General features: G+C 52.1%; 1 protein-coding gene across 1 annotated transcript; it reads left to right on the forward strand.

Annotated features, from left to right (window-relative positions):
* Positions 1-678: 678 nt before the first annotated feature.
* RAB5B (RAB5B, member RAS oncogene family) lies at positions 679-21,918 on the forward strand. Its single transcript, XM_075901931.2, has 6 exons — positions 679-834; positions 12,995-13,271; positions 14,869-15,020; positions 15,248-15,370; positions 17,151-17,244; positions 18,430-21,918. The coding sequence occupies exons 2-6, from the start codon at positions 13,109-13,111 to the stop codon at positions 18,543-18,545; spliced, it is 648 nt and encodes a 215-aa protein (XP_075758046.1). The 5' UTR covers positions 679-834; positions 12,995-13,108; the 3' UTR covers positions 18,546-21,918.
* The last annotated feature ends 144 nt before the right edge of the window (positions 21,919-22,062 follow it).

Raw genomic sequence — 22,062 nt, forward strand, 5'->3', positions numbered from 1 at the left:
CCTCTTGTAGGCCCCACAGTCAGCCCCCTTTTCTAACCCTGGCTCCGCCCCCTAGGTATCTCATGGCCCCGCCCCCCAGATTCTGAGACCACCCCCCAGACCCTCTGCCTATTTTTAGCTCAATTAAGCTAAGGGAAGGGTTATGATAAGGTGAAAGGTCAGATTCCCAGGGGCCTCCGCGCCTACACCCGCCTTCTCGCTTTGCCAATCATCCGCGAACTCGTTTCTGATTGGCTAGCGGGGAGGCGGGCCGTCGTTTGCTCGGTTGGATGGGGGGAGTTAACCGACGCCCGCGGGGTGCTTGTCAATCATAGCATTCTGGTCTGTGATTGGTAGAGATGGAGCCCGTCTGCCCTGTGATTGAAAAGTAGGGACGGGATTCCGGATTCTGATTGGACGGTGGAGCTGGAAAGTGCCGCCCCTTTAGGTCACCTTATTTGTTGTTGCCGCAGCCTCCGGAACTACTGCTGTTTCATTGGTCTCAGGAACCGTCAGCTAATATAAGAGCCAGCCCTACCGTGACGTTTCTCCAGTTTATTGGTTCGTGAAGTTCCATGTTTCTCCCGTCTCCATTGGCTACATTGTGCGCCTGTCCGGCCAATTCTGAGTCCCTATTGGTGAATCTGAGAGAGTGGCCCGGCGATGCCTTTTCTGGAGCGGTGATTGGGCGCGTTGCCTGTCGGAGGCGTGCCCGCTCGCCTGCTGCCCGGCGCGGATTGGACCAGCCGCCGCTTCACCCCGCCCACCAGAGGAGGGTTTGGTTGAGAGCAGCTGTTTGTGTGTTCGACACTTTAGGGCCCGCGGCGGGGGGAGATTGCGCTGGAGCCGCCTCAGGTACCGGGTGGGCGCGCGCTGGCCGGGGGGAGGGGCCGGGCGCCTCGGCTAGGCCCCGGTCGCGCCGAGTGGGGGAAGGGCCGGGCCTGTGGCGGGGGATGTAGCTGCCCCGTGGGGGGAGGGGAGGCGAAAGGCCCCTGAGGCTTGGGGGGGAGGGGCGGGGCCTTGGCCTGGCGGGGTGGGGGTGGGGCAGGTTGGGGGGGGGGGGCCGTTGCTAGGAGGAAGTGGGGGGGCAAGACTGTTCCTGGCGGTAGCAAGAGCCTCAGGCTGCCCTGGGTGTGGGGGGGGGGGGATGGGCTGGACGGCTGCCCCGTGGGGGTGGGAGTCAGGGCGTGTCTCCCTGTGGGGGGGGGGGGGTCTGCATCTTTGTTCCCTCCTGGCTTGGGCTTGTCGAGCTCCCTGTGCTCCTGCTCCCTGCCCGTGCTCCCTAGACGCTGCAGAGGTGGGTTGCGCTGGTTCCGTCCCGTCTCCCCCACTGCTTGGGACCTGAATGCTCCTGTCCCAGTTCATGCTGGGCCCTCATATCTGCCCCTGTTATTAATGTGGAGGTTTTTTTTATCAGAAGCGCGGGGATAATACAGCACCGATGCTTCTCTCTCCTCCCCCTGGTCAGCCCGCCACATGCGCCAGCAGCTTATAACCCTTAACAGTAGAGACACTTGATCTGAGGAAGTGGGTCTGGCCCACGAAAGCTCATCATCTAATAAACCATCTTGTTAGTCTTTTAAAGTGCTACATAGTCCTGTATTTTGCTTCAGCTACACCAGACTAACATGCTACATTTCTATTACTATTGAACAGTAGAGACGCTTGTGGAGGGAAAACGGGGCCTCGTTGTAGTTTAGTTCTGGTGAGCAAACCTGTGCAAGGAGAACCCCATAGTGTGTATTTAATGTCCAGGGCTGGTCTGCCTGACTCAGCCTCCAACATGCTCCTGGTGGGGCATTGCTGATGGTTCCACTAATCCTTGTAATTAGCCCCTGGTAGTGTGAAGACAGGCATATTAGAAATTCACGGATACACTCCTTCAGCCCTGAGGTGCTTCTGATCTTCTTCTTACAATTTAACTCCATTAAAAATGCATTGCAACAGGAGATCTCAGAGGGACAAAGTGATAAATATTTCTTTTGCTGAAGGGAGCAAAAAGAGACCTTCTCTTCTAAACAGGGGGGCTGGATAGAGGGGTTAACCTGGTGTACCATACATTATCAGGTTGCCTCATGGATTGATCATATCAAGGGGGCTGATTGCCAGAATCCACTCCGGACTGTGTGTTAGTGTCTCAGCTGGAATCCTATGGACCTCACCAAACATAAGTAGAGGTTACACTGATGACATATTAGTGTGAGGTTAGTGATTGAATGTTTATTTCCAGGGCACTAGTGCCTCAAGGGCTCCTGGTATTTAGGCTAGTTCTTCTTCCTTCTGGGGTGGCCTCAGTGCAGTTTGCTTTTGTTAATTGTGACTGTCAAATTGGATGCTTGAGCATTTGCCTGTCCTTTAAGAAAAGGAGGAAGTTGGGGAGGCCTTGTAGCTCCTCAAGTCCATGCTATATGAGTATCTAATTTCTACCTTCAGTCTCTTCTTTATACAGTCTAGTTTGAAATCTCCTGAACTAATGGTGCTTTTGCTAGTTCTCTCTGGGAGTAAGTAGAACTGGAATTAGCAGGCTTTAGGATTGTTAACCTAAGGTTTCAGTGTTTATACCCATTTTAACTCCAGGTTAGGAATGGTAGAATGTTGGAGCTCCAGAGTCTGTTTCACTTGGCAGGCCCAAGGCCAACTGCCTATATCCCAGACTTCTAACACCCTCCCAAAGAGTGGCCATTCTAGCCCATAGGTTGTGGTACAGTGTGGGAGAAGTGATTGTCCAGAGGACAAAAAGTCAGCATGTGGGATTGTGGGCCCCCTTGGTACATCTGTATTGTGATTAAAATCTCTGTGGTGTGAGGGGTTGGTCTCACAGTGTGGACTCTAGCCCCAGCTTGCAGCTTTTTAGCTCTGGAGCCTGAGCCTCAGGAGCCTGAGTCAGTTGATGCAGGCTCTGAGACTTGATACATCTACACTGTGATAAAGGGAGAGCATCGGCTGCACCTACCCTGCAAAGCAATAAGGCTTGAGCCCGGGGTCTAAGCTAGGGATGTAATAGTCTAGTTGATTAACTGATAAGCGAAAGCTTATAGGTTAATGCTGTAGGCCAGTGTTTCTCAAACTGTGCTCTGCGGAGCCCCAGGGCCCTGCGAGACATCTCCAGGGGTTCCGCCAGGCTGACAAACTGGAAACCTTGATAGGTACAGCACATACAATCAGTGGACCGTTGGGGCTCCACATAAATTTTTATGCATGTAAAGGGCTCTGGAGCCCAAAAAGTTCGAGAACCACTGCTGTAGACTACAGGCATTCTTCTCCCCCACCCCCCAGTAAATTTTTTAGCAGGCTGGCCAGCAGTCCAGCTCAGTCCTGGCTCACACTGGGTCCTAGACCTACCTCTTCTCCCCCCCCTCCCTTATGGCTCTGCATTTAAAGTGTATTGGGAGCCAGGTGGGCAGGTACCCCGGCTCAGTTCTGGCTCATGCTGGGTCTGGGAGCTCAGACCCCTTCCCCCGGACAGGGGCTGCCTGGGGACTATAGAATAATCGACTAATCGATAAGAATTCATGAGGTTAATCGGCTATTCAGTTAACTGATATTTAACATCTCTAGTCTGGACTTGATTCAGTCTTGGACCCTCCACACCTTCTGGATCCTGGGTTGGGAGTAAAGGGAAGCAAGGGTTAAGCTTGAACCTGAGTTCAAACCCTGGGATTAATTGCAGTGTAGACACTAAGGATGTAAAATCCTGTTTAATTGGCTAACTAGTTAAACCTATTGGGTAACCAGTTAACCCACTAAAGGGAGCTAGTGGGGGGGGGGGGTGCTCCAGCACAGCTAGATCAGCCCCTTTCTCTCTCTCCCCCCCCCCCCCCCCGCCCCCTCTGCTACAAGCAGGGGCTGCTCTAGCATCCTGGTCGGAACAGCTGCCTACAAAACACCCAGGTCAGCTGCAGGCAGGGCCTGTGCTGGAGCAGCCCCTGTATGTGGCAGGCCCCCATGGGGTAGGAGTAGCCCCCTGCCTGCAGCAGGTGAGGAACTGCTCCAGCCCCGCCAGTTAACTGGTTAAGCTTCCACATCCCTAGTAGAGACACCCTGGGGGACTGTTCCATCCTCTGGCAGATCTCCCCGGCTCTTGTGAAGCCTGTCCTGATATTCAGGCAGAACTTGCCTCCCCTATGCCTTGCCCCAGCTATTTCCATTTTCCTCGCTTACAAAGCGAACAACTTCCTCTAAGTGTGATGGGGGAAGCGGATCTTCTGCTCTTGCAGGAGCCAAGTGGGCTCACCCCTCCCAGTGCTGAAATCTATAAGGGTCAACTGGTAGGGATGTTAAATTTAGATTAATTGGCTAATTGAATAGTCGATAAGGGCACCTCCACCCCCAGGGCTGTTGCTACTCTTGAAAGGTGAAAGTGCTGTGGGGAGCACGGGGCCAGCAGGGGACTCAAGCAGCTCCCCACTGGCTCCCTGCTCTTCGTAGTGTTGAAAAGTTCTGACTCATGCTGGGTCTGGGATCACCGGGCCAGCTGGGGGCTCCCCATCTGACCCCAGGCTGCATGTGGCATTTCAAAGTGGCAGCATTGCATAGAGCCCAGGGTTGGCTCCAGGCTCCATGTGGCGCTGCTGCCTTGAAGCAGACCCCCCTCCTGCCCCCCCCCCCCCCCCCCCCCCCGCCGCCCGCAGCCTCTTTCTAATAGAGGCAGCAAGGGCAGAAGGGGAAGTGACTAGTCGACTATCCAATAAGCATTTGCTTACTGGATAGTCAACTAGTCATTCGCATCCCTAGTCACTGATGCATTCTACTCTATCCCTGCCTCAATTTCCTCCTCCTCTTCAACGCAGTCTCAGAAATATTTTGTGTTCTAAATGGCTTCACGTGGCAGTGCTTCCTCCCTGTGCTTAGTAATGTTTGACAGGCCTAGCTCCTATGTGAGCTTTTCTGACTTCTTACGGAGGGAAAGGAAGAGACTCTGCATGGTTAATGGCAAAGGAGCTAGGACTCTCGGGAGCTGCTGGGGAAATAGAGGTGCATAGAGGGGAAGTGACTTGCCCATCTGTAAAGAGGCAGGGACACTTATGCCCCTTTGTGTCAGGACCTATTCAACCTTACAAGTGCCTGTTAGTCACTTCCCCATGCTTGCCTAGAACCTGTCTGTGTCGTTATTAGCCCTTTAGCAACGTTAGGGGCCAAGCCAGTGAGGCAAGGGGAACTAACTCAAGTCCCCTCATTGTAGTTTAAAGAGTATTTGAAATCAATACATGCTCTTGCTAAAGACAACTTGCGGGCCCATTATTGGGTCTGTCCTGATGCATGGCGGGAAATATCCTGGCTTACTAGGGTGTCTCATGTCCAGAGCCTTAGCAAGCTTTGGAACAGAGCTTTCCATGCTGCATGCAGTGTGCCTACCTCTCTGCCGCTGCATGCAGTGTGCATACCTCTCTGCCACAGCCTGTGCTTGACAGCAGATCCCCTTTTTGTTTTACATCTGCGACTGCCACGGAGAACAATCAGACTCCGGCAGGTTCAGAGAGACAAGCGGCAGCTTTCTTGCAGGGTCCTTAATAAACCTCGCGTCCCTTAGAATTGCCAGCCCCTTGGGCAAGGTGTGTGGGGGTTGGCTTTGTGCTCCTGAAAGGGGTGGGACAGGGCTGGGGCAGCCAGCCCTCAGCACCACCTAGACGGTGCTTTGCTCTTTGCCCCTCACTCCCCCCCCCCCCCCCCCGCCCATCAGACCTCAGTGCCACTCGGTCTGTGCCATGTTGGGGTTCCAGTGGTGATTCAAAAGTGGGGCCCTTTTGAAAGAATAGTGGTGGGGAGCTCCGGACCGTTTTGAATCGCCAGGCCCTGAGGCAGTTGCCCCCTTTACTCCCCACTCTCCTTTCAGCAGGCCTGGCCTTTTAGGGTTGGCATGAAAACTTACTCTCCAAACCAGTGGTTCCCAAACTTTTCGGCATCACGCCCCCTTTTTTATTTTTAAGAAACCTTCATGCGCCCCCCCCCTCCCAAAAGCAGCAAAACTTGGGGTGTGTGGCTGGGTTGCCTCGTGCCCCCCCTGGAATTTCTTCAGGCCCCCCAGTTTGGGAACCCATGCTCCAAACACTCAACGGTGGTGACTGCAGAGCTAATGCTTGCCCTGGGATGAGAAGTTTTATTCAGCTTTGCAAAGTTCTGCTTGACCCTTCCCTAGAGCGCTACATCACCCAATGCCCACTGAAAGCAATTGTTATATTGTACTGGTGAATTCCATCTCTGTATCACTGCCTTCTACTGCTCATCTGGGTTGGATAGGCCTTGCACAGCTAAGGGAGATTCTCCTCCCCCAGCCTCCCACAGAAATGGACCTGTGTGTGGGAGCAAGAGGGGCTGGACCCTAGCTCTGTGGCTGCCCAAGTTTTGAGTCAGTGTCGTATTTATTTGGGGCCAGTGGGGCATTCCTGGGTGACTGCGGGTGTTGTACAGGATATTCCTAACCCGTCGAGTAGAAAGAAGACTGGTGGCCCTTGATCCACCGGATATCAGTACTGTGAGTCAATGTGAATTACCTATTTAATGAGCAGTGGTGTGGAATGACTTCACATGGGAAATTCTCTTGAGACAAATGTGCTAATTATCCCAGCGGTGACTCTTAAAGCTCTGTTTGGTGACTGTAATTGGAACCCAGCATGGTAGAGGAGGCTTGGCAGCGCTTCGTTTCAATCCAGGATACATGCAGAGGAAGGAGCTGAGGTGAGAACTGGGACCTAGGAATGGTGGCCTTCGCTTCAAACCCCATGTAGACAAGACCTTCCAACCCATCACCTCTTGCAAGTGGTTCTTGGTCTTAGTTCTCACCTGTACGCCGGGGGGAGGATGCCTGCCTCTTTACTCACTAGCTTATCCTCAGCCTCCACAAGAAAGTGCTTTGAAGACTAGCTGTGGAGGTAAACCTGGCTTGTCTGAACCACAAATAGGCCCATACCTATTGAGCAGCCTCGTACCTGGATGGGGTAAAATGGCAGATCTGTTGCAGCCTTACCAATAAACAGATGGGGGCTGTGTTCCTGTTATCCTACATCTCACTGTGTGTCACCTGGGCTCTTCAGGAACATCTCTGAGTCGAGCCGTGCTCCCTGCTCTATCTTCTCATTCCTGCGAGGAACCTGATCCTGCATGGGCAGAAGGCACTACTAGGGACTGTGCTGGGCTCGTATCTGGAACGCCTGCACGCTGCCGGGTCGGGATAGAATCCAGTTTTGCAACAGCTCTAAAACCTCGCATGCTCTTTGCTGTCTGGCTTGATAATAACACAGGGCTGGGAAGAGAGGGCTGATGGCAGACTTAACCCCATGCATGCAGATTTGATGGCAGTGGCTTATGCTGTATGTGATTAGGACATAGGAAAAGTAACGCTGGCAACAGGAAAGCAGTTAACCCAGACAGGCTGTTGCAACTCCTCCTGGGAGTATCTCCCGAACAGGACCGCCCTCAAACAAAGTGCAGCTCTCAAACCTCCTAAAGACTGAACTGCAATGGATCACGTTAATCCCTGCCGTGACCCCACTGAAGTCAGTGCAGTGAAAGAGAACGATACGATCCAAGGGAAGACGTCCAGCTAGCTCCGTATGCTGCATGTTCCTCCTTTCAGTGCTGTCAGCAGGGCCAAGGAGTTTGCAAGGACTGGGCTCTGTTGCTCTCCTTCCCAATTCTTTCTCTGTGCCATCCAAAAAGCAGTTGAACTTGCCCAGGGTGTCAGCCAGTCGAAGAGCCCTGCTCCCCTTCTCGTGGTGGTAAAATGGTCCGCGAAACTGGCTCGTGAATCTTTAATATTGGCAGTGGAGACAAAGCACAGCTTGACTTGTCTGCTGCCAGGCAGGCACTGCGCTGCCTGCTGTTAGGACACCTTTATTGTAACTTGTGCAAGCGAGGGATTTTGATGTGTCAGTGACTGACACAGAGTAAAGTGGGATTCCTAGGGGGTCATCAAAGCCACACTTAGGCTCATGCTCAGTGGCTGTTAGTTGCTTACTGAAAACATTTTGCTTTGATCGGCAAGTACCTTTCCTAACAGAGATTGTAATTCTAACAGAGGCTAAATATCAGCCATGCAGGTATAAAATTACTCTGAAAGTCTCCAAAGGAAACTACGGGAGGTTATACTGACTTACTGGGAGACTGAAGAGCCAATGAACCTACGGGCTTTGGCCTGTCAGGGATCTGATACCTCATGCCAGTAAGTGGAGGGGGCAAGGGAGGGACTAAATGCCTCGTAGCCTTTTAAATAAAGGCATCTGTATCCTCTATAGGAGCCCCTTGCTTCAGAGGAGGGTTCCAATTCAAAGAAATTAATTCTTGCTATTGGTGGAAGCTTCTATTTAGCAAATACAAGTGGGAAGTTGAATGAATTCCTATGATTGGATGGGGGGTGACTTCTTGGATCTATCCTGGGATTGTATTAATAGTGCTTATAACAGCGGTGGCTAGGGACCATCCAAGGACAGGGCCTCCTTGTTAGGCACTCCGCGGAGTGGAGTAGACCGTCCCTGTGCCAAGGAGTTTATAGTCTGAAGAGTGGATATAGCTCTTGGCTTCCCATCCCCATGCCAAGCAGTGGTCTCTGGGCACTAGTAGTACTGGGTGCCTTCATGGCCTGTGTTGGTTTGTCTGCTCTTGTGAGGTGTGTGCACACCTCACTTCAAAAGGCTTTGAAGAAGGTTGTCTTGTGGGAGGGAAACCCGAGTAACAGAAAAAACCCGAAGAAGCTGTTAGGTGCTATTGTGCAGGTTGAATGTTCTTGTGCATGACATGCAGGGCTGTCAGACTGTCTGCAGCTCTGCCAGACTCGCTTTATGACCAGGGCAAAGCCACTTCATGTCTGAGCTTTCCCTTCCTCCTCTCTGAAATGGAGATGCTACTCATGGGGTATTTGGAGGCTTCATTCAGATAAGCTGGTGAAGGGCTTTGAGAGCCTGGGGCTGGAAGGCCCTGTGGTTGAGAGAGGACAACTTTTATCTGGTACCAATTTAGTAGGCACTTAAGCACAAAGATGCTGAAACAAGCTCAGATAAACTTAGGAGCTGAAAAGTGTCCCTAGATTAGGCTCTCCTAGCCACCTCTCCGGGAAAGCTCTGGTGCTTTGGGGAACTAATGAATTCAGAGCCTCACAAGGAAGTGAAAAGTTGCAGCAATTGAGGAGAAGGGATTTTTTGTTGGAATGGTCACAGCATCCGTGTTTCACTTACTGCACAGTCTCAGGGGGAGGAGAGAATCATTTATTAAGATGGAACAACTGGGGCACTGCAGCTTAGACCTCCAGCATAGAGGGAAAGCCGGAGACATTCCTGATTTCTGTGGAGCCTTCAAAGGAGGGTATGTCTACACTACAGGGTTGTTTTTTTTCTGGAAAAACAGAACTTCACTTGTATTCACACTTGTATTCACACTGCAGTCGCGTTCTTTTGAAAGAAAATCGAAAGAACAGAGAGGGGGTTTCCGACGTTGGTAAATCTCTTTCTACGAGGAAGAAGTCTTTTTCCAGAAGAGCTCTTTCAGAAAAAGGCGTGTGTGGATGGGGAAAAGGGAGTTTTTTTCGCAAGAAGAGGGGGGAAAAAGCACAGGTGCCCTAGGGGCCCATAGTAATCACAGCTTAAATGTGAGAGAGCATCTGTTCAGTGTGGACGCTATCTTTTGAAAAAGCAAATCGCTTTTTCAATGTGCTTTGGCAGTGTAGATGCTCTTTTTCGGAAGTTCTCTTCCGGAAAAGCTTCTTCTGAAAGAAGCCTGCAGTCTAGACATAGCCGGAGAAATCATTTAAAAAAAAAAAAAAAAAAAAAAAAGCAAACCCCAAACAAACCACCCTTTGTAGGTCCCCTCTAAGGATCTGTGGTGATGGGTTTTACAGTGAGGTGGTCCTGTTGTCAAATACTCCCTCTTTCTCTGAAGTTTCCTTCATGTTTAGCCTCTTGGGACTTGCTTAAGCCAGCAGACACAGTACCGGTCACTGTAACTAACTAGCGATTGGCAGGTTGAGATGATGGGGTGACCAGCAATACACCCTTTGGGATAAGTAATGGGAGTGTCTTCAGTTGGAGAAGCCCAGTATTCTGTGGTTACCACAGGCTAGACATCCAAAGGAGATTGGGTCATCGTGGGAGGAGGCACTGAGGACTTTCAAATCTGGCCCCAACTGTAGTTGCTACTCACTAATATTTCACCCTCTGTCTAAATCTTTGTCCTTATATGAATCATAGAGCTGGAAGAGATCTCAGAAGGTCATAGAGTCTAACCTCCTGCCCTAGGCAGGCCTGATCCCAACTAAATCAACCCAGCAAGGGCTTTGTCAAGCCGAGACTTTAAAATCTCTAGGGATGGAGACTCTGCTACTTCCCTAGGTAACCCATTTCAGTGATTCGCCACTCTCCTAGTGAAATAGTTTTTCTGAATACCCAACCTGGACCTCGCCCAGTTGAAGCTCTAACCCTGCATCCATGCAGCCTGGGTTTTTCCAGAATCACTGCTGCTTCTCCAGAATCAGGCAGGACTCTCCCTCAGAAACTCCCATCGGATATGGATGAGGTCACTGCTTAATCATTTCCCCCTCACATAGTTAACGAAGTCATCAAAGTGGAAGGAAGCATTTCCCTGTCTTTAGCCAACTCAGCTCCAGGAAACCCGAATGCGCAGTACTTGGGTTGCTACCAGGCAGCTTTGGCCATCATGGGCTTTGAAACCTTTTCCTGTTGTTCTTGGATTCTTGCTTTAGAAAACATGAAATGGTGACCTTCATGGAACTGGGAGGTATGGGGCTGCCCAGCATTTGGTTTGTACACAATGCTGTAGTTACACTTAGCATTTTCTGCTAGCTTTTGCCCTTTACTCTGCTTGTATCAAAGCATGTGGGGAATGGGAAATGTCAAGATCTAAAGCCACCAGCCCAATTGTCTGTACTTTGGGAAACTCAGCTCAGCAGTCACCGGTGCTGACTGTGGAACCCAGAAATGGGCTTTGAAGAGTTCATCCTTCAAATCCCAGCAGCCAGTAGGCAAACCACATGTTTTGCTAAATCCCCCCTGGCTCATTGGTGGTGGTAATAACTCACTGAAATAAAGGGTTGAGATGTGCCTCACTTAACACTAATCCGTTAAATGGTGAAATAAACAGACTCTGGAGTTTAATGCTGTTGCCTTCCATTGCTCCCGATATGTGTTTTTTGCGGTTACTAACGTACCAAAGCAGACAGAGCTATTTGAATTAACAGTTTGGCTACATTGCTTTCTAAGGGGATTCCAGTAAGAAATCATCACTAGTATGCATGTGTTTTGAGCTCTTAAAATGCATTTCATGTCTGGTCAAAGGAACTCCTCTTGCAGGCTCCTAGTTGAAATCCTGAGAAACCGTAGGGGCTTGAACTCTCAGCTACTGGCAGAAGGAAGGCATTGGCTACAGGCATGCTGGAACCAAGACAAGAGGCTGTAGTTCACAAATTGATGCATGGACGCAGATGTGTGGGAGCTTATTTCAGATGCTGTCCATTTCAATTAGCACCCCCTTCCCCATACCCTTTGTGGCCAACACTTGAAATAGAATCTTCTATTATTGATTGTACAGCTGTGAATTAAAACAGGTCTCGCTTTCTAGACTCTGACTTGCATACAGACAAACCTAGACTCTCCTGCCTCATCTAAACGCGTACCTGTCAAACTATTGCAAACCTCTGGCTGCTTCAGGTATCAGTGGCTTATTTAGGTTTAGTTTAAACCTATTCCTAGTTGACTTCACTTAAACTGTAATAAGCTGTTCACACAGCCTCTGGCACAATTTAAAAACAGTGAATGGTCCTGCAGCACCTTAGACTAAAAAAACATGCAGCTAGTATGAGCTTTCAGGAGAGACACTGGTGTTTTATCTGAAAAAGTGGGTTCAGTTAAACCAGAATAACTCCGGATGTAGAGTCAGCGTTCTGTCTCCCCATTTGTTCCTCCTCAGAACTCCCAGCCGTATGGTTTGATTGTTTGGGTTTTTTTCACCCACTGCCTGTGGTGGGGGAAGGAATCTTTGGTTATGGACAGTCGCTATGTGACAGAGACCAGGGTCTTGTCAGTTTCACTCTTACCTGTGAAAAGGCTCTTGCACAGATCTGCAGCAAAGCTTTAAAATGGGAGGAGGGAGGCTGGGAAGAGAACATGGTCTGCCTATAGCCCCTGTGTGGGATAGCGTGAGAGTGGGGAATCTCAGAATACTTAAACAAAAACAGACCAAAGTGTCCCTTGCTTAGGAATTTCCCTTCAGAACTGCAACCCTGAAATAGTTCCATCCCTCTGTCCTGCCCTCAGAGAGCTGGGGGGAGGTGAAAAGCAGATTTGGAATTTCAGGCCACTTGCAACAAACTGAACAGATGTATTCAGGTTGCAAAATGGGGCCTGAGCTTGTTGCTGTGTAACGGAGAGCTCTTGAATCTCCTTTCCTCCTGGAGTAGGTCAGAGGTGCTGCCCTTCCGCCCCAGCCCTCGGTACCACATGGCTCAGCGTGAGCTCCTATCCAGGAGCTGTTGGCTACGTCTCCAGGAATGCAAGTGAGACATCTGCTAGGATTGCTGACTCACTTGCTCTGGTGCACCGGCCACTCGGCTCTAAGGAGCCAGCGTTTTCTTGCCCTCCTTGGACTGATTTCTGCTTGTCAGCTTTCTACTTTTTAAAGCTTGTCTGCCAGTGAGGCTGGGGGAGCAAAGGCCTCTCTGCCTCGGTGTACAGGGAATCGGAACTCTTTGCAGGAAAGGGAGCCTGGCCCAGTAGGTCTAGTGGGCAGGTCAGACTTCGGGGTTCTATGCCTCACTATGCTGCTCAGGAGAAATTCAAATGCCGCCCAGCTGATCAGCAGAGTGCCACTTGCCCCTGTGTCTGGTATTCAAGGCAGTTACTGGTCCCATAAATTGGGGATAAGCCCCTCTTCCGACTGCTCTCTGCTTCTGTACTAGTGGTGTGAAAAGCAGCTCCATTCAGCTGAGTTGATGGCTGAGGCCAAAGTGCTAGGAGCCCTGTGAACTCCGCAGTATTGTATCTCTGCTGATTCTTCACCTCCTTTTCTGTTTCAGGAGACTTGAGCCAGTAGGATACTGCAAACCCAGCTGCTCCCCTCACAAGAGCTGGTCAGTGGCACAAAGGTTCTCCGATCCGCTGGGGCGCAGGGTGTGACCAGAATCCAGGCCATGACCAGCAGAGGAGCTGCCAGGCCGAATGGTCAGTCCCAAGCTAGTAAAATCTGTCAGTTTAAGCTAGTGCTGCTGGGCGAGTCTGCGGTGGGAAAGTCCAGTCTGGTGCTGCGCTTCGTCAAGGGTCAGTTTCACGAGTACCAGGAGAGCACCATTGGGGGTAAGTGAACGCCAAGAACCATGGGGGAGCGCATGTCGGGTAAACATAGACTTCCCCGGGTTGTCTGGAGCTCCTGGCTTCCCTTGCTCCCCACCGGGGCACCCGCCGCTGGGGCTGGTCACTTCTGGCCTGTTATCCCTGTGGGCAGCCTTCAGAGGGGCCCAAAGCATGGGGCTAAATGTTGCTGAATTCATGCTCCTTCCAGAGCTACCTGCAGCCTCCCAGTGACTCGCTGGCGCTCCTGGAGGAACCTCATAGTGCGTGTGACGGTGGTGTAGCCAATTCTCGGATCCTGGCTGAGGCAAGACGGCCAGATGCCTCTTGGATTCATAAGTGGCACATCCGTAGAACTGGTGGTGCAGCGGCATGGCTAGAGCACTGAAGCAGGAGTTGAGACCTGAGTTCTGTTCCTGGCTTTGCCACAGACCACATGCGAGTCCCTGTCCCCTCTGTGCCTCCCATTGCCCCATCCATAATGTGGAAACCTTCATAGCCCCCCCCCCCCCTTTTCATTGAGAGCTCGGAGACCTGTAAAAGAGGAGGGCTGAGTCATCACAGGGGTGAATCCCCCAGGAGACGTATTTGTGACTCCTTCAGCGCCCAGCAGTGGTTTGACTCTTGGGTTGCTCACCTCCACCACGCTGAGTCTTGGCTGGTGTAGAAACTTCTTAATGCATTTGCTTTCTCTCCACCTGTCTTCCCCTAGCATGGTGGGGGACAACAATAGTGCCTCATGGTGCCATACAAATCCATAGGCACCGATTAGTGCATGGAACTGGGAGCCCAGACACGTGGGTTCTGCTGTGGGCCAAATACCACCCCACTGTGTCCTTTTTTTCTCCCTTTGCAAGAGGGACTCAAGGGTCAGTTAGGTTTGAAAGTCACGGGCAAAGCCTTTTTTTGAAGGGGGATGCAGAGACCCCACCCCCACCCCTCATTACTCTGGCCCTAAGAGCTGCAGGGAATGGAACCAGGCTCTTGAAGGCTTGCCGTCCAGAGGACTTTGGGCCCCCAACTTAACCCTAAAGGATAGTGCACCCTTCTGCAAACCAAGCCCCCTTTAATGTGCTGCTAGTCTCTTTTGAAAAAGGAGGTCATGGTGTCCTGCACGGACTTGTGTTGCATCCCGCACGGAGATGTATTGCCCTGCCTGAGCACAAACGCTGCTCCAGTTTGGATCTGGCTGTCCCCGCCCCGCACGGGGGGTTGGGAGAAGCTGTCTGTCCAACTCCTTAATGCAGCCACGAGCCCCAGTTCCTCCCCAACACAGGACTGGTTCTTGGTTGTGGTTGGCTGCTTGATCTCCCAAGAAGCATGCAGCTGGTGCACAGCAGCAGGACTTCAGCAGTAGCAGGTGAATGTTAAGGTCCAACTTGAAAGGATTAACCTGCTGCTGTGTGACCTACACCTAGAGAGGCAGCTGGCTCAGAGTCTAGGGTCCTAGAGACCTGGCTTTGTGCCCTTGAGTGAGTCACTGCTCCCTCCCCAGGCTTTGCCTGTCAATCGTCTTAGATTGACAGCTCTTCAGGGCAGGGGTGCGCTCTGCACGGCTCTGAGCCGAGTGCTACTATCCCACTGTCTCCTTTCCTCTCAACAGCGGCGTTTCTCACACAGTCTGTCTGCCTGGATGACACCACAGTAAAGTTTGAGATCTGGGACACAGCCGGCCAGGAGAGATATCACAGTCTGGCCCCCATGTATTATCGGGGGGCCCAAGCTGCCATTGTGGTCTATGACATCACCAACCAGGTACATTTGGCTTTCTCCCTTTGCTTTCCGGTGCCGGGAGCGTGGGGGGGGGGGGGGGGGGCGGGGCGGGGCGGCGGATGAAACTGTTGTGCTCCAGGAGGAAGGATGGTCTCTCGGCTGAGGCAAGGATCTGGGAAGCCTGGGTTCTGTGTCTGCCTTGACCGCTAAGGGCACGGCATCAGGCAAGGCACTGACTTGAAGCTCCTGTCTCTTGCCTTTCCTTCCAGGAAACGTTTGCCCGAGCGAAGACATGGGTGAAAGAGCTGCAGCGGCAAGCGAGCCCCAACATTGTCATAGCCCTAGCGGGCAACAAGGCCGACCTTGCCAACAAGCGCATGGTAGAATATGAAGTGAGTAGCCAGCATTGATAGCCTTGGTAGAGCCTTCCCAGCCCCCAGCGCTGCCTGACTGCTGCTCCTGGCCTTTGAAACCCTCTTGCTATCTTGCTACAGCAGCTGGGAAGTCTGTCAGCTCTGGCCAGGGGTCAGCCAGCAAGCAGCTCTTGGACAAATGCTACTCTGACCAGCACAGAGGTGTCTCCACCCTGTGCCTCGAGATGGGTCACTGCTTCCGTCTTGCCAGCAGGATACGTTCCTGCTGGTCAAAGGGTAGCTAGCCAGGCCTGTTTAGCACAGCTGAGCCCCTGCGAAGCCTGAGCAGTGTCCTCTCTCTCTCTCTCTGTCTCTCTCTCTCTCTCTGCTGCAACCTCTCCGTGCCTCCTTAAGACTAGTTTGCTGCGTCCTGTCTCCAGTCCAGTGGAGATTAATGGTCCATCTCTGGAGCTGCTGGCTTAGCTCCATAGCAGAGGACCTAGGCCTCTTGTGTGGCCACAGGATTCTGGATGATTGTGAAAGGGTGTCATTGGTGAGTTTGGCCATCGCTCACCCTTCTCTCACCTTCCAGGTGTGAACCTCCCTGAATGGTGGAACTTACACTTGTAGAACTGGAAGGAACCTCCAAGCCCCATCTAGACCAGTGCTTCGCGAAACAACTTTGGGAAACACATGAACTGGCCGCCCCGGTTTATTAATTTACTGGCGCTGCGGGCAAAGAGCCTCGCGGCTCCCATTGGCGCCATTTCATCCTTTGCAGCCGAGGGGAGCGGTGTGAGCCAGCCCACGCTATTTCCTGTGGCTCTGCTTGGCTACAAAGAGCAAAACGGAGCCAATGGGACCTACAAGGCTCCTTGGCCGCGGTGCCAGTAGAAAAACCAGGGCAGCCAGTTACTGTGTTTCTCAAAGTGCTTTCAGAAACACTAATCTAGACCATCCCTGACAGGTGTCTGTCTAAACTGCTCTTAAACATCTCCAATGATGGAACTCCACAACCTCCCCAGGCAATTTATTCCAGTGTCTGACTACCCTGACAGTGAGGAAGCTTTTCCTGATGTCCAGCCTAAACCTCCCTTGCTGCTATTTAAGCCCATTGCTGCTTGTCCTGTCATCAGAGGCCAAGGAGAAAAAGTTTTCTTCCTCCTCCTTGTAACACCCTTTTAGGTACAGTTATTCCTCATTTAACACTATTGATATGTTTCAGAAAATGATCAAGTTAAGTGAAAACGTCTTATGCAGGGTCAATTTTCCCATTGAAAATAATGGAAAAGGTGGGGCTTGCATTTCAAGCGGTGGTGTCCGTTGGGACCGGGACATAAGGTTGGAGGAGAAAGGGGACTGGGTTACTGCAGGGACGGGAGGTATCTGGCTCTGGGGAAGGAGAGGTGAGGGGGATTAGGTTGGGAGTATGCCCCTGAGATGGGTCTGCTGGGACCTGCACTACATCCGGCGAGGGGAGGGGGGGTCGCTGGGGAACGTCACAGTGAGTGGCGAACCCTCTGCCGCTTTGCAGGGAGGTAGGGGAAGCCCTGCACAGCCACCGGCAATGGGCCGGCTGGGGAAATCGTGTTATTCTGGGGATGGTCATGTAATTCCAAAAACATTCCCTAAAAAAAAAATCGTGCTATCGCGAAAACGTGTTAAGCGGGCACGTGTTAAATGAGGAATTACTGTACTTGAAAGCTGTTACCATGTCACCCCTGTCTCTTTCAGATTAAACAAACCCTGTTCTCTCAACCGTCCCTCACGGGTCATGTTTTCTAGACCTGTCCTCATTTTGGTTGCATCTCTGTTACAGGAGGCACAAGCCTACGCAGATGACAACAGCCTATTGTTCATGGAGACGTCGGCCAAGACAGCGATGAATGTTAACGATCTCTTCCTGGCGATAGGTAAGGCCTCAGGGCTGCATGGCACCAGCCCCACTGTAGCAGACGGGGTACCAGCTCCACACCACGTGGCTACAGGAGGCAGTTCCCACTTGAGCTCTGCAGAGAGGTTGATCTGTGCAGTCGCTGTGGAGGCCCAGAGCCCCATGGTCAGGCCTCCGTCCTGGCCTGCGCCAGCACCACAGGACACTGAGCTGAAAAGGCCCACAGGGCTCCCATGCCACTGAGCATGTCTCGGGGAAGGGCTGTACTGCTGACGATTCCTTAGGGAAGCCGGCAGTGATCTGGTGGCAGAGCCTGTGGACGCGGCATGTGCTTGCTGCTTGAGCTGGAGCAGCATTGGTGCAGGCAGTGGGCAAGGCTCGGAGCGAGCCAGCCAGGAAGTGCCCAGCTCACCTTTGCAGTTAGTCCTTGGACACCACCTGTGTCCTTACTTGATCGTGGAGCCTGCTGGACCCTGGGCTACTTCTCGCATCTCCAGGGCCACCTTAATTCTGACTTTTAGCACCACCGTCTTCAGTGGCTTTAAATCCATCTGTGAAGACAGTAGCCACTGGAGCTGCTGCGTTGCCTGGGATGTTCCCTACACGCCCTGTAAACTCCCTTCTCCGCCCTGGGGGGAGCTCAGTTGGCTCCTTCTGGCCTAGATGGAGCTGGTCACGACAGGCTGCACAACACAAACTGCGTGAGAGCTCTGAAGGGCTAGGGAGCGGCTCCAGCCAGTTCTTTGGCCCTGGCCTTGAGAGGATGCAGATGGGCAAGAGCTGAGTTCCCCACAGAGCACACTTGTGCTGGAGAGTGGGGGCAGCTGGGAAATGTCTCTGAAATCCAAATTTGAGCCTCCAAAATGGGCCCAGGTGAGAACCACCCAAGGCAGAAGGTGGCCAGTGCTGTCCTTGTGTCCCCAGTGGTGTTCCCTGTAAGCTGAGCGCTTGGGCAGCCACCCAGGAGAGAGTCAGATGCCGCCCAGCTGATTAGCAGAGCGCCGAAGTGCCCGTGACCGGCAGCATGTTTTCGCTCTGGGTGGTGCACTTATGTGCATGCCTTGGTGTACATAACAAAATTTATTCCACACACGGATGGAAACATTTAGAAGGAACATTGCTCCCCAGGGGTCTGAAGAGGCCGGGAGCTGTCACTCTTCCCACTCCTTTGGCATTGCTCACTCTTCTGTTTCCCTTCCTCCAGCCAAGAAGCTGCCAAAGAGCGAGCCCCAGAGCACGAGTGGCGCGGCAGGAAGAAACCGAGGTGTGGACCTTCATGAGCAGACCCAGCAGAACAAGGGCCAGTGTTGTAGCAACTAAAGGGTGGCTTTCGAGAGAGGCCAGCGCGAGAGGAAGAGCTAAGATATAACCTCCATTCCCACCCCTGCCCACCACACTTCGCCTCCCCTAACAACGGCACACCGAAACCCGTCTGAACCGAATCCCTCCCCAGAGCTCTAACTGCACTTTTTAATGCTTCAGAACCACCACCAGACATCTGTTACCACCACTCCAGTGACCGTGGAAATAGATCGACCGGGGACTTAACTTCCAAAAAACAAACTCTTCACTTTGTATTATAGGTGCAAATAGCTACCTAATTCTGATTGATTCCCAATCTCCCGAATAATTCCTCCCTTCCTACCTGCTTCCTCTTTGCTTTGGTAAATCTCTTCTCTGTCCCATAACATCTGTCCCCTTCTCCCTTTTTTAATGCTGGGGGGAGGGGTCCAAAGGAGGTGGGAATTTAATCCTTGTAGGTTTATTTTGTGAAGACTAAGTTGAATGGGGACCTACAGAAAACACCGTTTTCTGAGGGTGTCTTTTTGTGGGTTTACTCTTTCTCCTGTTTTTTCATCTGTTTCAGTGTTGGGGGTGGGGGAGGGGCTGCAGTGTCCTTAATTTCTTCCTGGGTGGCCTTCTTGTCAAGGGATCAGAAGTGATTGGGGGGAGGGAGGAGGAGATCAAGGGGTTGGGATCCTGTGATGCAGCAGGATTCTGATTTTTTGCAAGTGTTGATCGCTGTGAAACGAACATAGATGGTGACCCTAAGTGCCACTGAGTCTCAGTAGCATGAATAGAATCATGAACTGTGCCGCTATGAATATAAGGTATAAATACTGTCCCATAAGTCTAAGTAATCCCATTGATCTTGGTCACACCAGGCCGATGCACTTAGCATCATGTGCTGGGCAGGTTCTACTGCTGTGTGGCAGATGGTTTTGTTAGTACTGACCTTGTGGGGGGGAGGGTCTGTACCCCAAAGTTCCTGCTGCGGCTGGCATTTTGCAATGACACGCACCTCAAGCTCCTGTCCTCTCGGAGCTGTGGGTTTATTCCTCCCCTCTCACCAGCCGTGCGAGTTCTCTGGTTTGCACTTTAATCTCCGATCTGTCCAGTTGGGCTAAGCTCGCATTGGGCTGTGTGCAGTTGATGCTATCTGGAAGGCTCATGAGCCTCGTTGGGAGGCAGGGATCTACTGATTTCTGCTTGCTCCCTCTGTTAAGAAGCTCTCGGTTTGAGGAACCCACCAAAGTGTGTTGTGTGTGGGTTTTTTTTGTTTTTTTTTTTTTTCCTGGGCTCTAGGCTATTCCTGTCATGTAAGCTGCAGAGCTCCGTGCAGGGAAACTGGGCTTGCTTTGTCTGTTACTTTGCCCTTTGGACCCAAGTGACTGACCAGGATCTCTTCAGAATGGACAGGACATAAGACGGTCACTGAGCAGGGATGACTGCTCTTTGCCTGTAGTAGGGGTGAGGAGCGCACCGAGCCAAGGATCTAGGGAGCTCCTGGAGGGACATGGGAGCAGGAGTTTCTGTTACACAGGAGGTGAAGGAGAATGAGAGGCCATTCAGGGGTAGAGGACCTGCCTGCCTTCCTGGTCCTCAGTGGAGTGGCTGTGTTCTGTACCTCCCCTTCCCCAGGCTGGAGCCTGCTCCATTGTGAGTCTTACATGGGCTAGAATTTGGGCGAAGTGGGGGGAGGGTCTCCTACCCACTCTGGGACACCAGCAACAATGCAACCCCTCCCCTTGGAAAAGAAACATGCTGGTTACCTAGAGGCCTGTCCGTTCCCCTTGCAGGTTGTCTTGGCATCGGAGCACCATCCAGTCTGTGTCCTCTCCACGCACTCAGGTTGTCATGTGCTCACACGGAGCGTCTTTTGCTTCTCTGATCCAAGGCCATCCCCAGCTGGCTACGTTGACCAGTCACAGGCACCCACCCTGTTGCACACAGTCCCTGTCTATGCAGTGTAACCAACTCGGCTGAGGGCTCATTGGGAAGACAAGCTCTCACTTGCAAAGTAGCAGCATTTGTTGTTTTGGCTGTAAATAGCGCTTGGTCCCGGTGGGCTGCATGGGATGCCGACGGTGCCACTTCTGTAATAGCTGATCCCCTGTGGATCAGAGCAGTGCCCTGTAATTTTGTTAGGAGGGTCCTGCTCGGAGCAGCTCTGTCTTACTGGGGTTTGCCCAGGCAGTTGCTCCCCCCTGTGGCTGAATGTGCAGACAGCAGAGCAGTCCTGATGCCCTGCCCAGATGTGGGGAGAAACGGAGTCCCTTGGCTCTGGCTCTGAACTGACCTGAGTCCCCCTTGGGTGTGTAGTGACCTGCCGAGAATCATCCCTACAGTTGGTGCAAGCTGATGGCTTTCCTTGGGTGGCTTGGAGGCTGAACAGTGCCTCTTGTGGACATCTCCCAGAGCAGGGGCACAGCACACGGGCCAAGGGATTCTCCTAACCCCTGCACCTGTCCTCTGCATAAACAGCCTCGGGCGCTGTCCGTCCTGGCTCCTTTCACCGCTTCAATCATATTTTTAAAATCCGGTGTCCCCTGTGTGCTGGGGAGAGCAGGTCTAAGACACTGGCCTGGGTGTCTGCTGTGGAGGTGGCTTTGAAGAGATTTCTTCCCCGGTCGAGTGCTCCAAAAAGGGGGATGCGATACCCTTAGCACCAGCCGAACCCTCCTGTATGTGGAAGCAGGCCCTGTCTTCATCTAGTTTTGTCTGGGACAAGCAGAGTCAAAATAGAGAAACAGCTAGGCAGGGGAAGCCCCAGGCTCTGCCCAAAAGGGGTGGGAAAGTGATCAGGATGTGGCTGGGAGGCTGAGCTAGCTTCTTCAGGGCCCTCTACCCGCCCACTGACTTGGGGGACTGAGGGAGGGGGCTTTTCTTAGGCCAGGACAACTTTGGGAGGGCTGAAGTGTGGCGTTGCCTCATGGGTGTTCAAATCTCTTCTCCAATCCCTACAGTGATGTGACAACTCCCCCTGCCACTAATCCAAGGGACGCCGCTGCAGATTTCAGGCTTCACTTGTCCATGGGGGGCTCTGTCCTTGGTGAAAACTTTTTCTGTCTACACCCCTCTGCTTCCCTGTCCAGCAAACACTGCTCTTCATGCAGCATCCGCCCCACTGGCTTCTGGCAAAGCTGGCGCCCAGAGTCCCCTGCCTTCACCAGTGTCCATAACCCTCTCTTCCATGGAGTGTTTTCTGACTAAATCCCTGGACCAAATTGGGACACTGCAGCTTTCAAAAGCCCCCTCCCCCCAGCTTGCATCTTTTTCTGATCAATCTTTTTTTTTTTCTGCTTTAAGAAAGCTACATTGCATTTAAAATAACAATCATGGTAACAGAATTCAACTGCTGATTTACCAATGTATTTAATGTAAGTAAAACAAAATCAGTGTATTAAGTGAAGCTGCTGTTTTCTTTTGTCTCACTAGCTGGTTGGGGGTGGGGGGGGGAGGAGGAGTTGGCTCCTCTGACACGGAGAGGGCCTGCTCTCCCTCCTGGCTCTGGCTTGCATTTGCCCGAGGGGGTCAGATGAGGGTAGCAAAGGAC

This window comes from Pelodiscus sinensis, chromosome 31, assembly GCF_052426305.1.
Source record: "Pelodiscus sinensis isolate ZL-2025 chromosome 31, ASM5242630v1, whole genome shotgun sequence".
NCBI classification, from domain to species: domain Eukaryota; kingdom Metazoa; phylum Chordata; order Testudines; family Trionychidae; genus Pelodiscus; species Pelodiscus sinensis.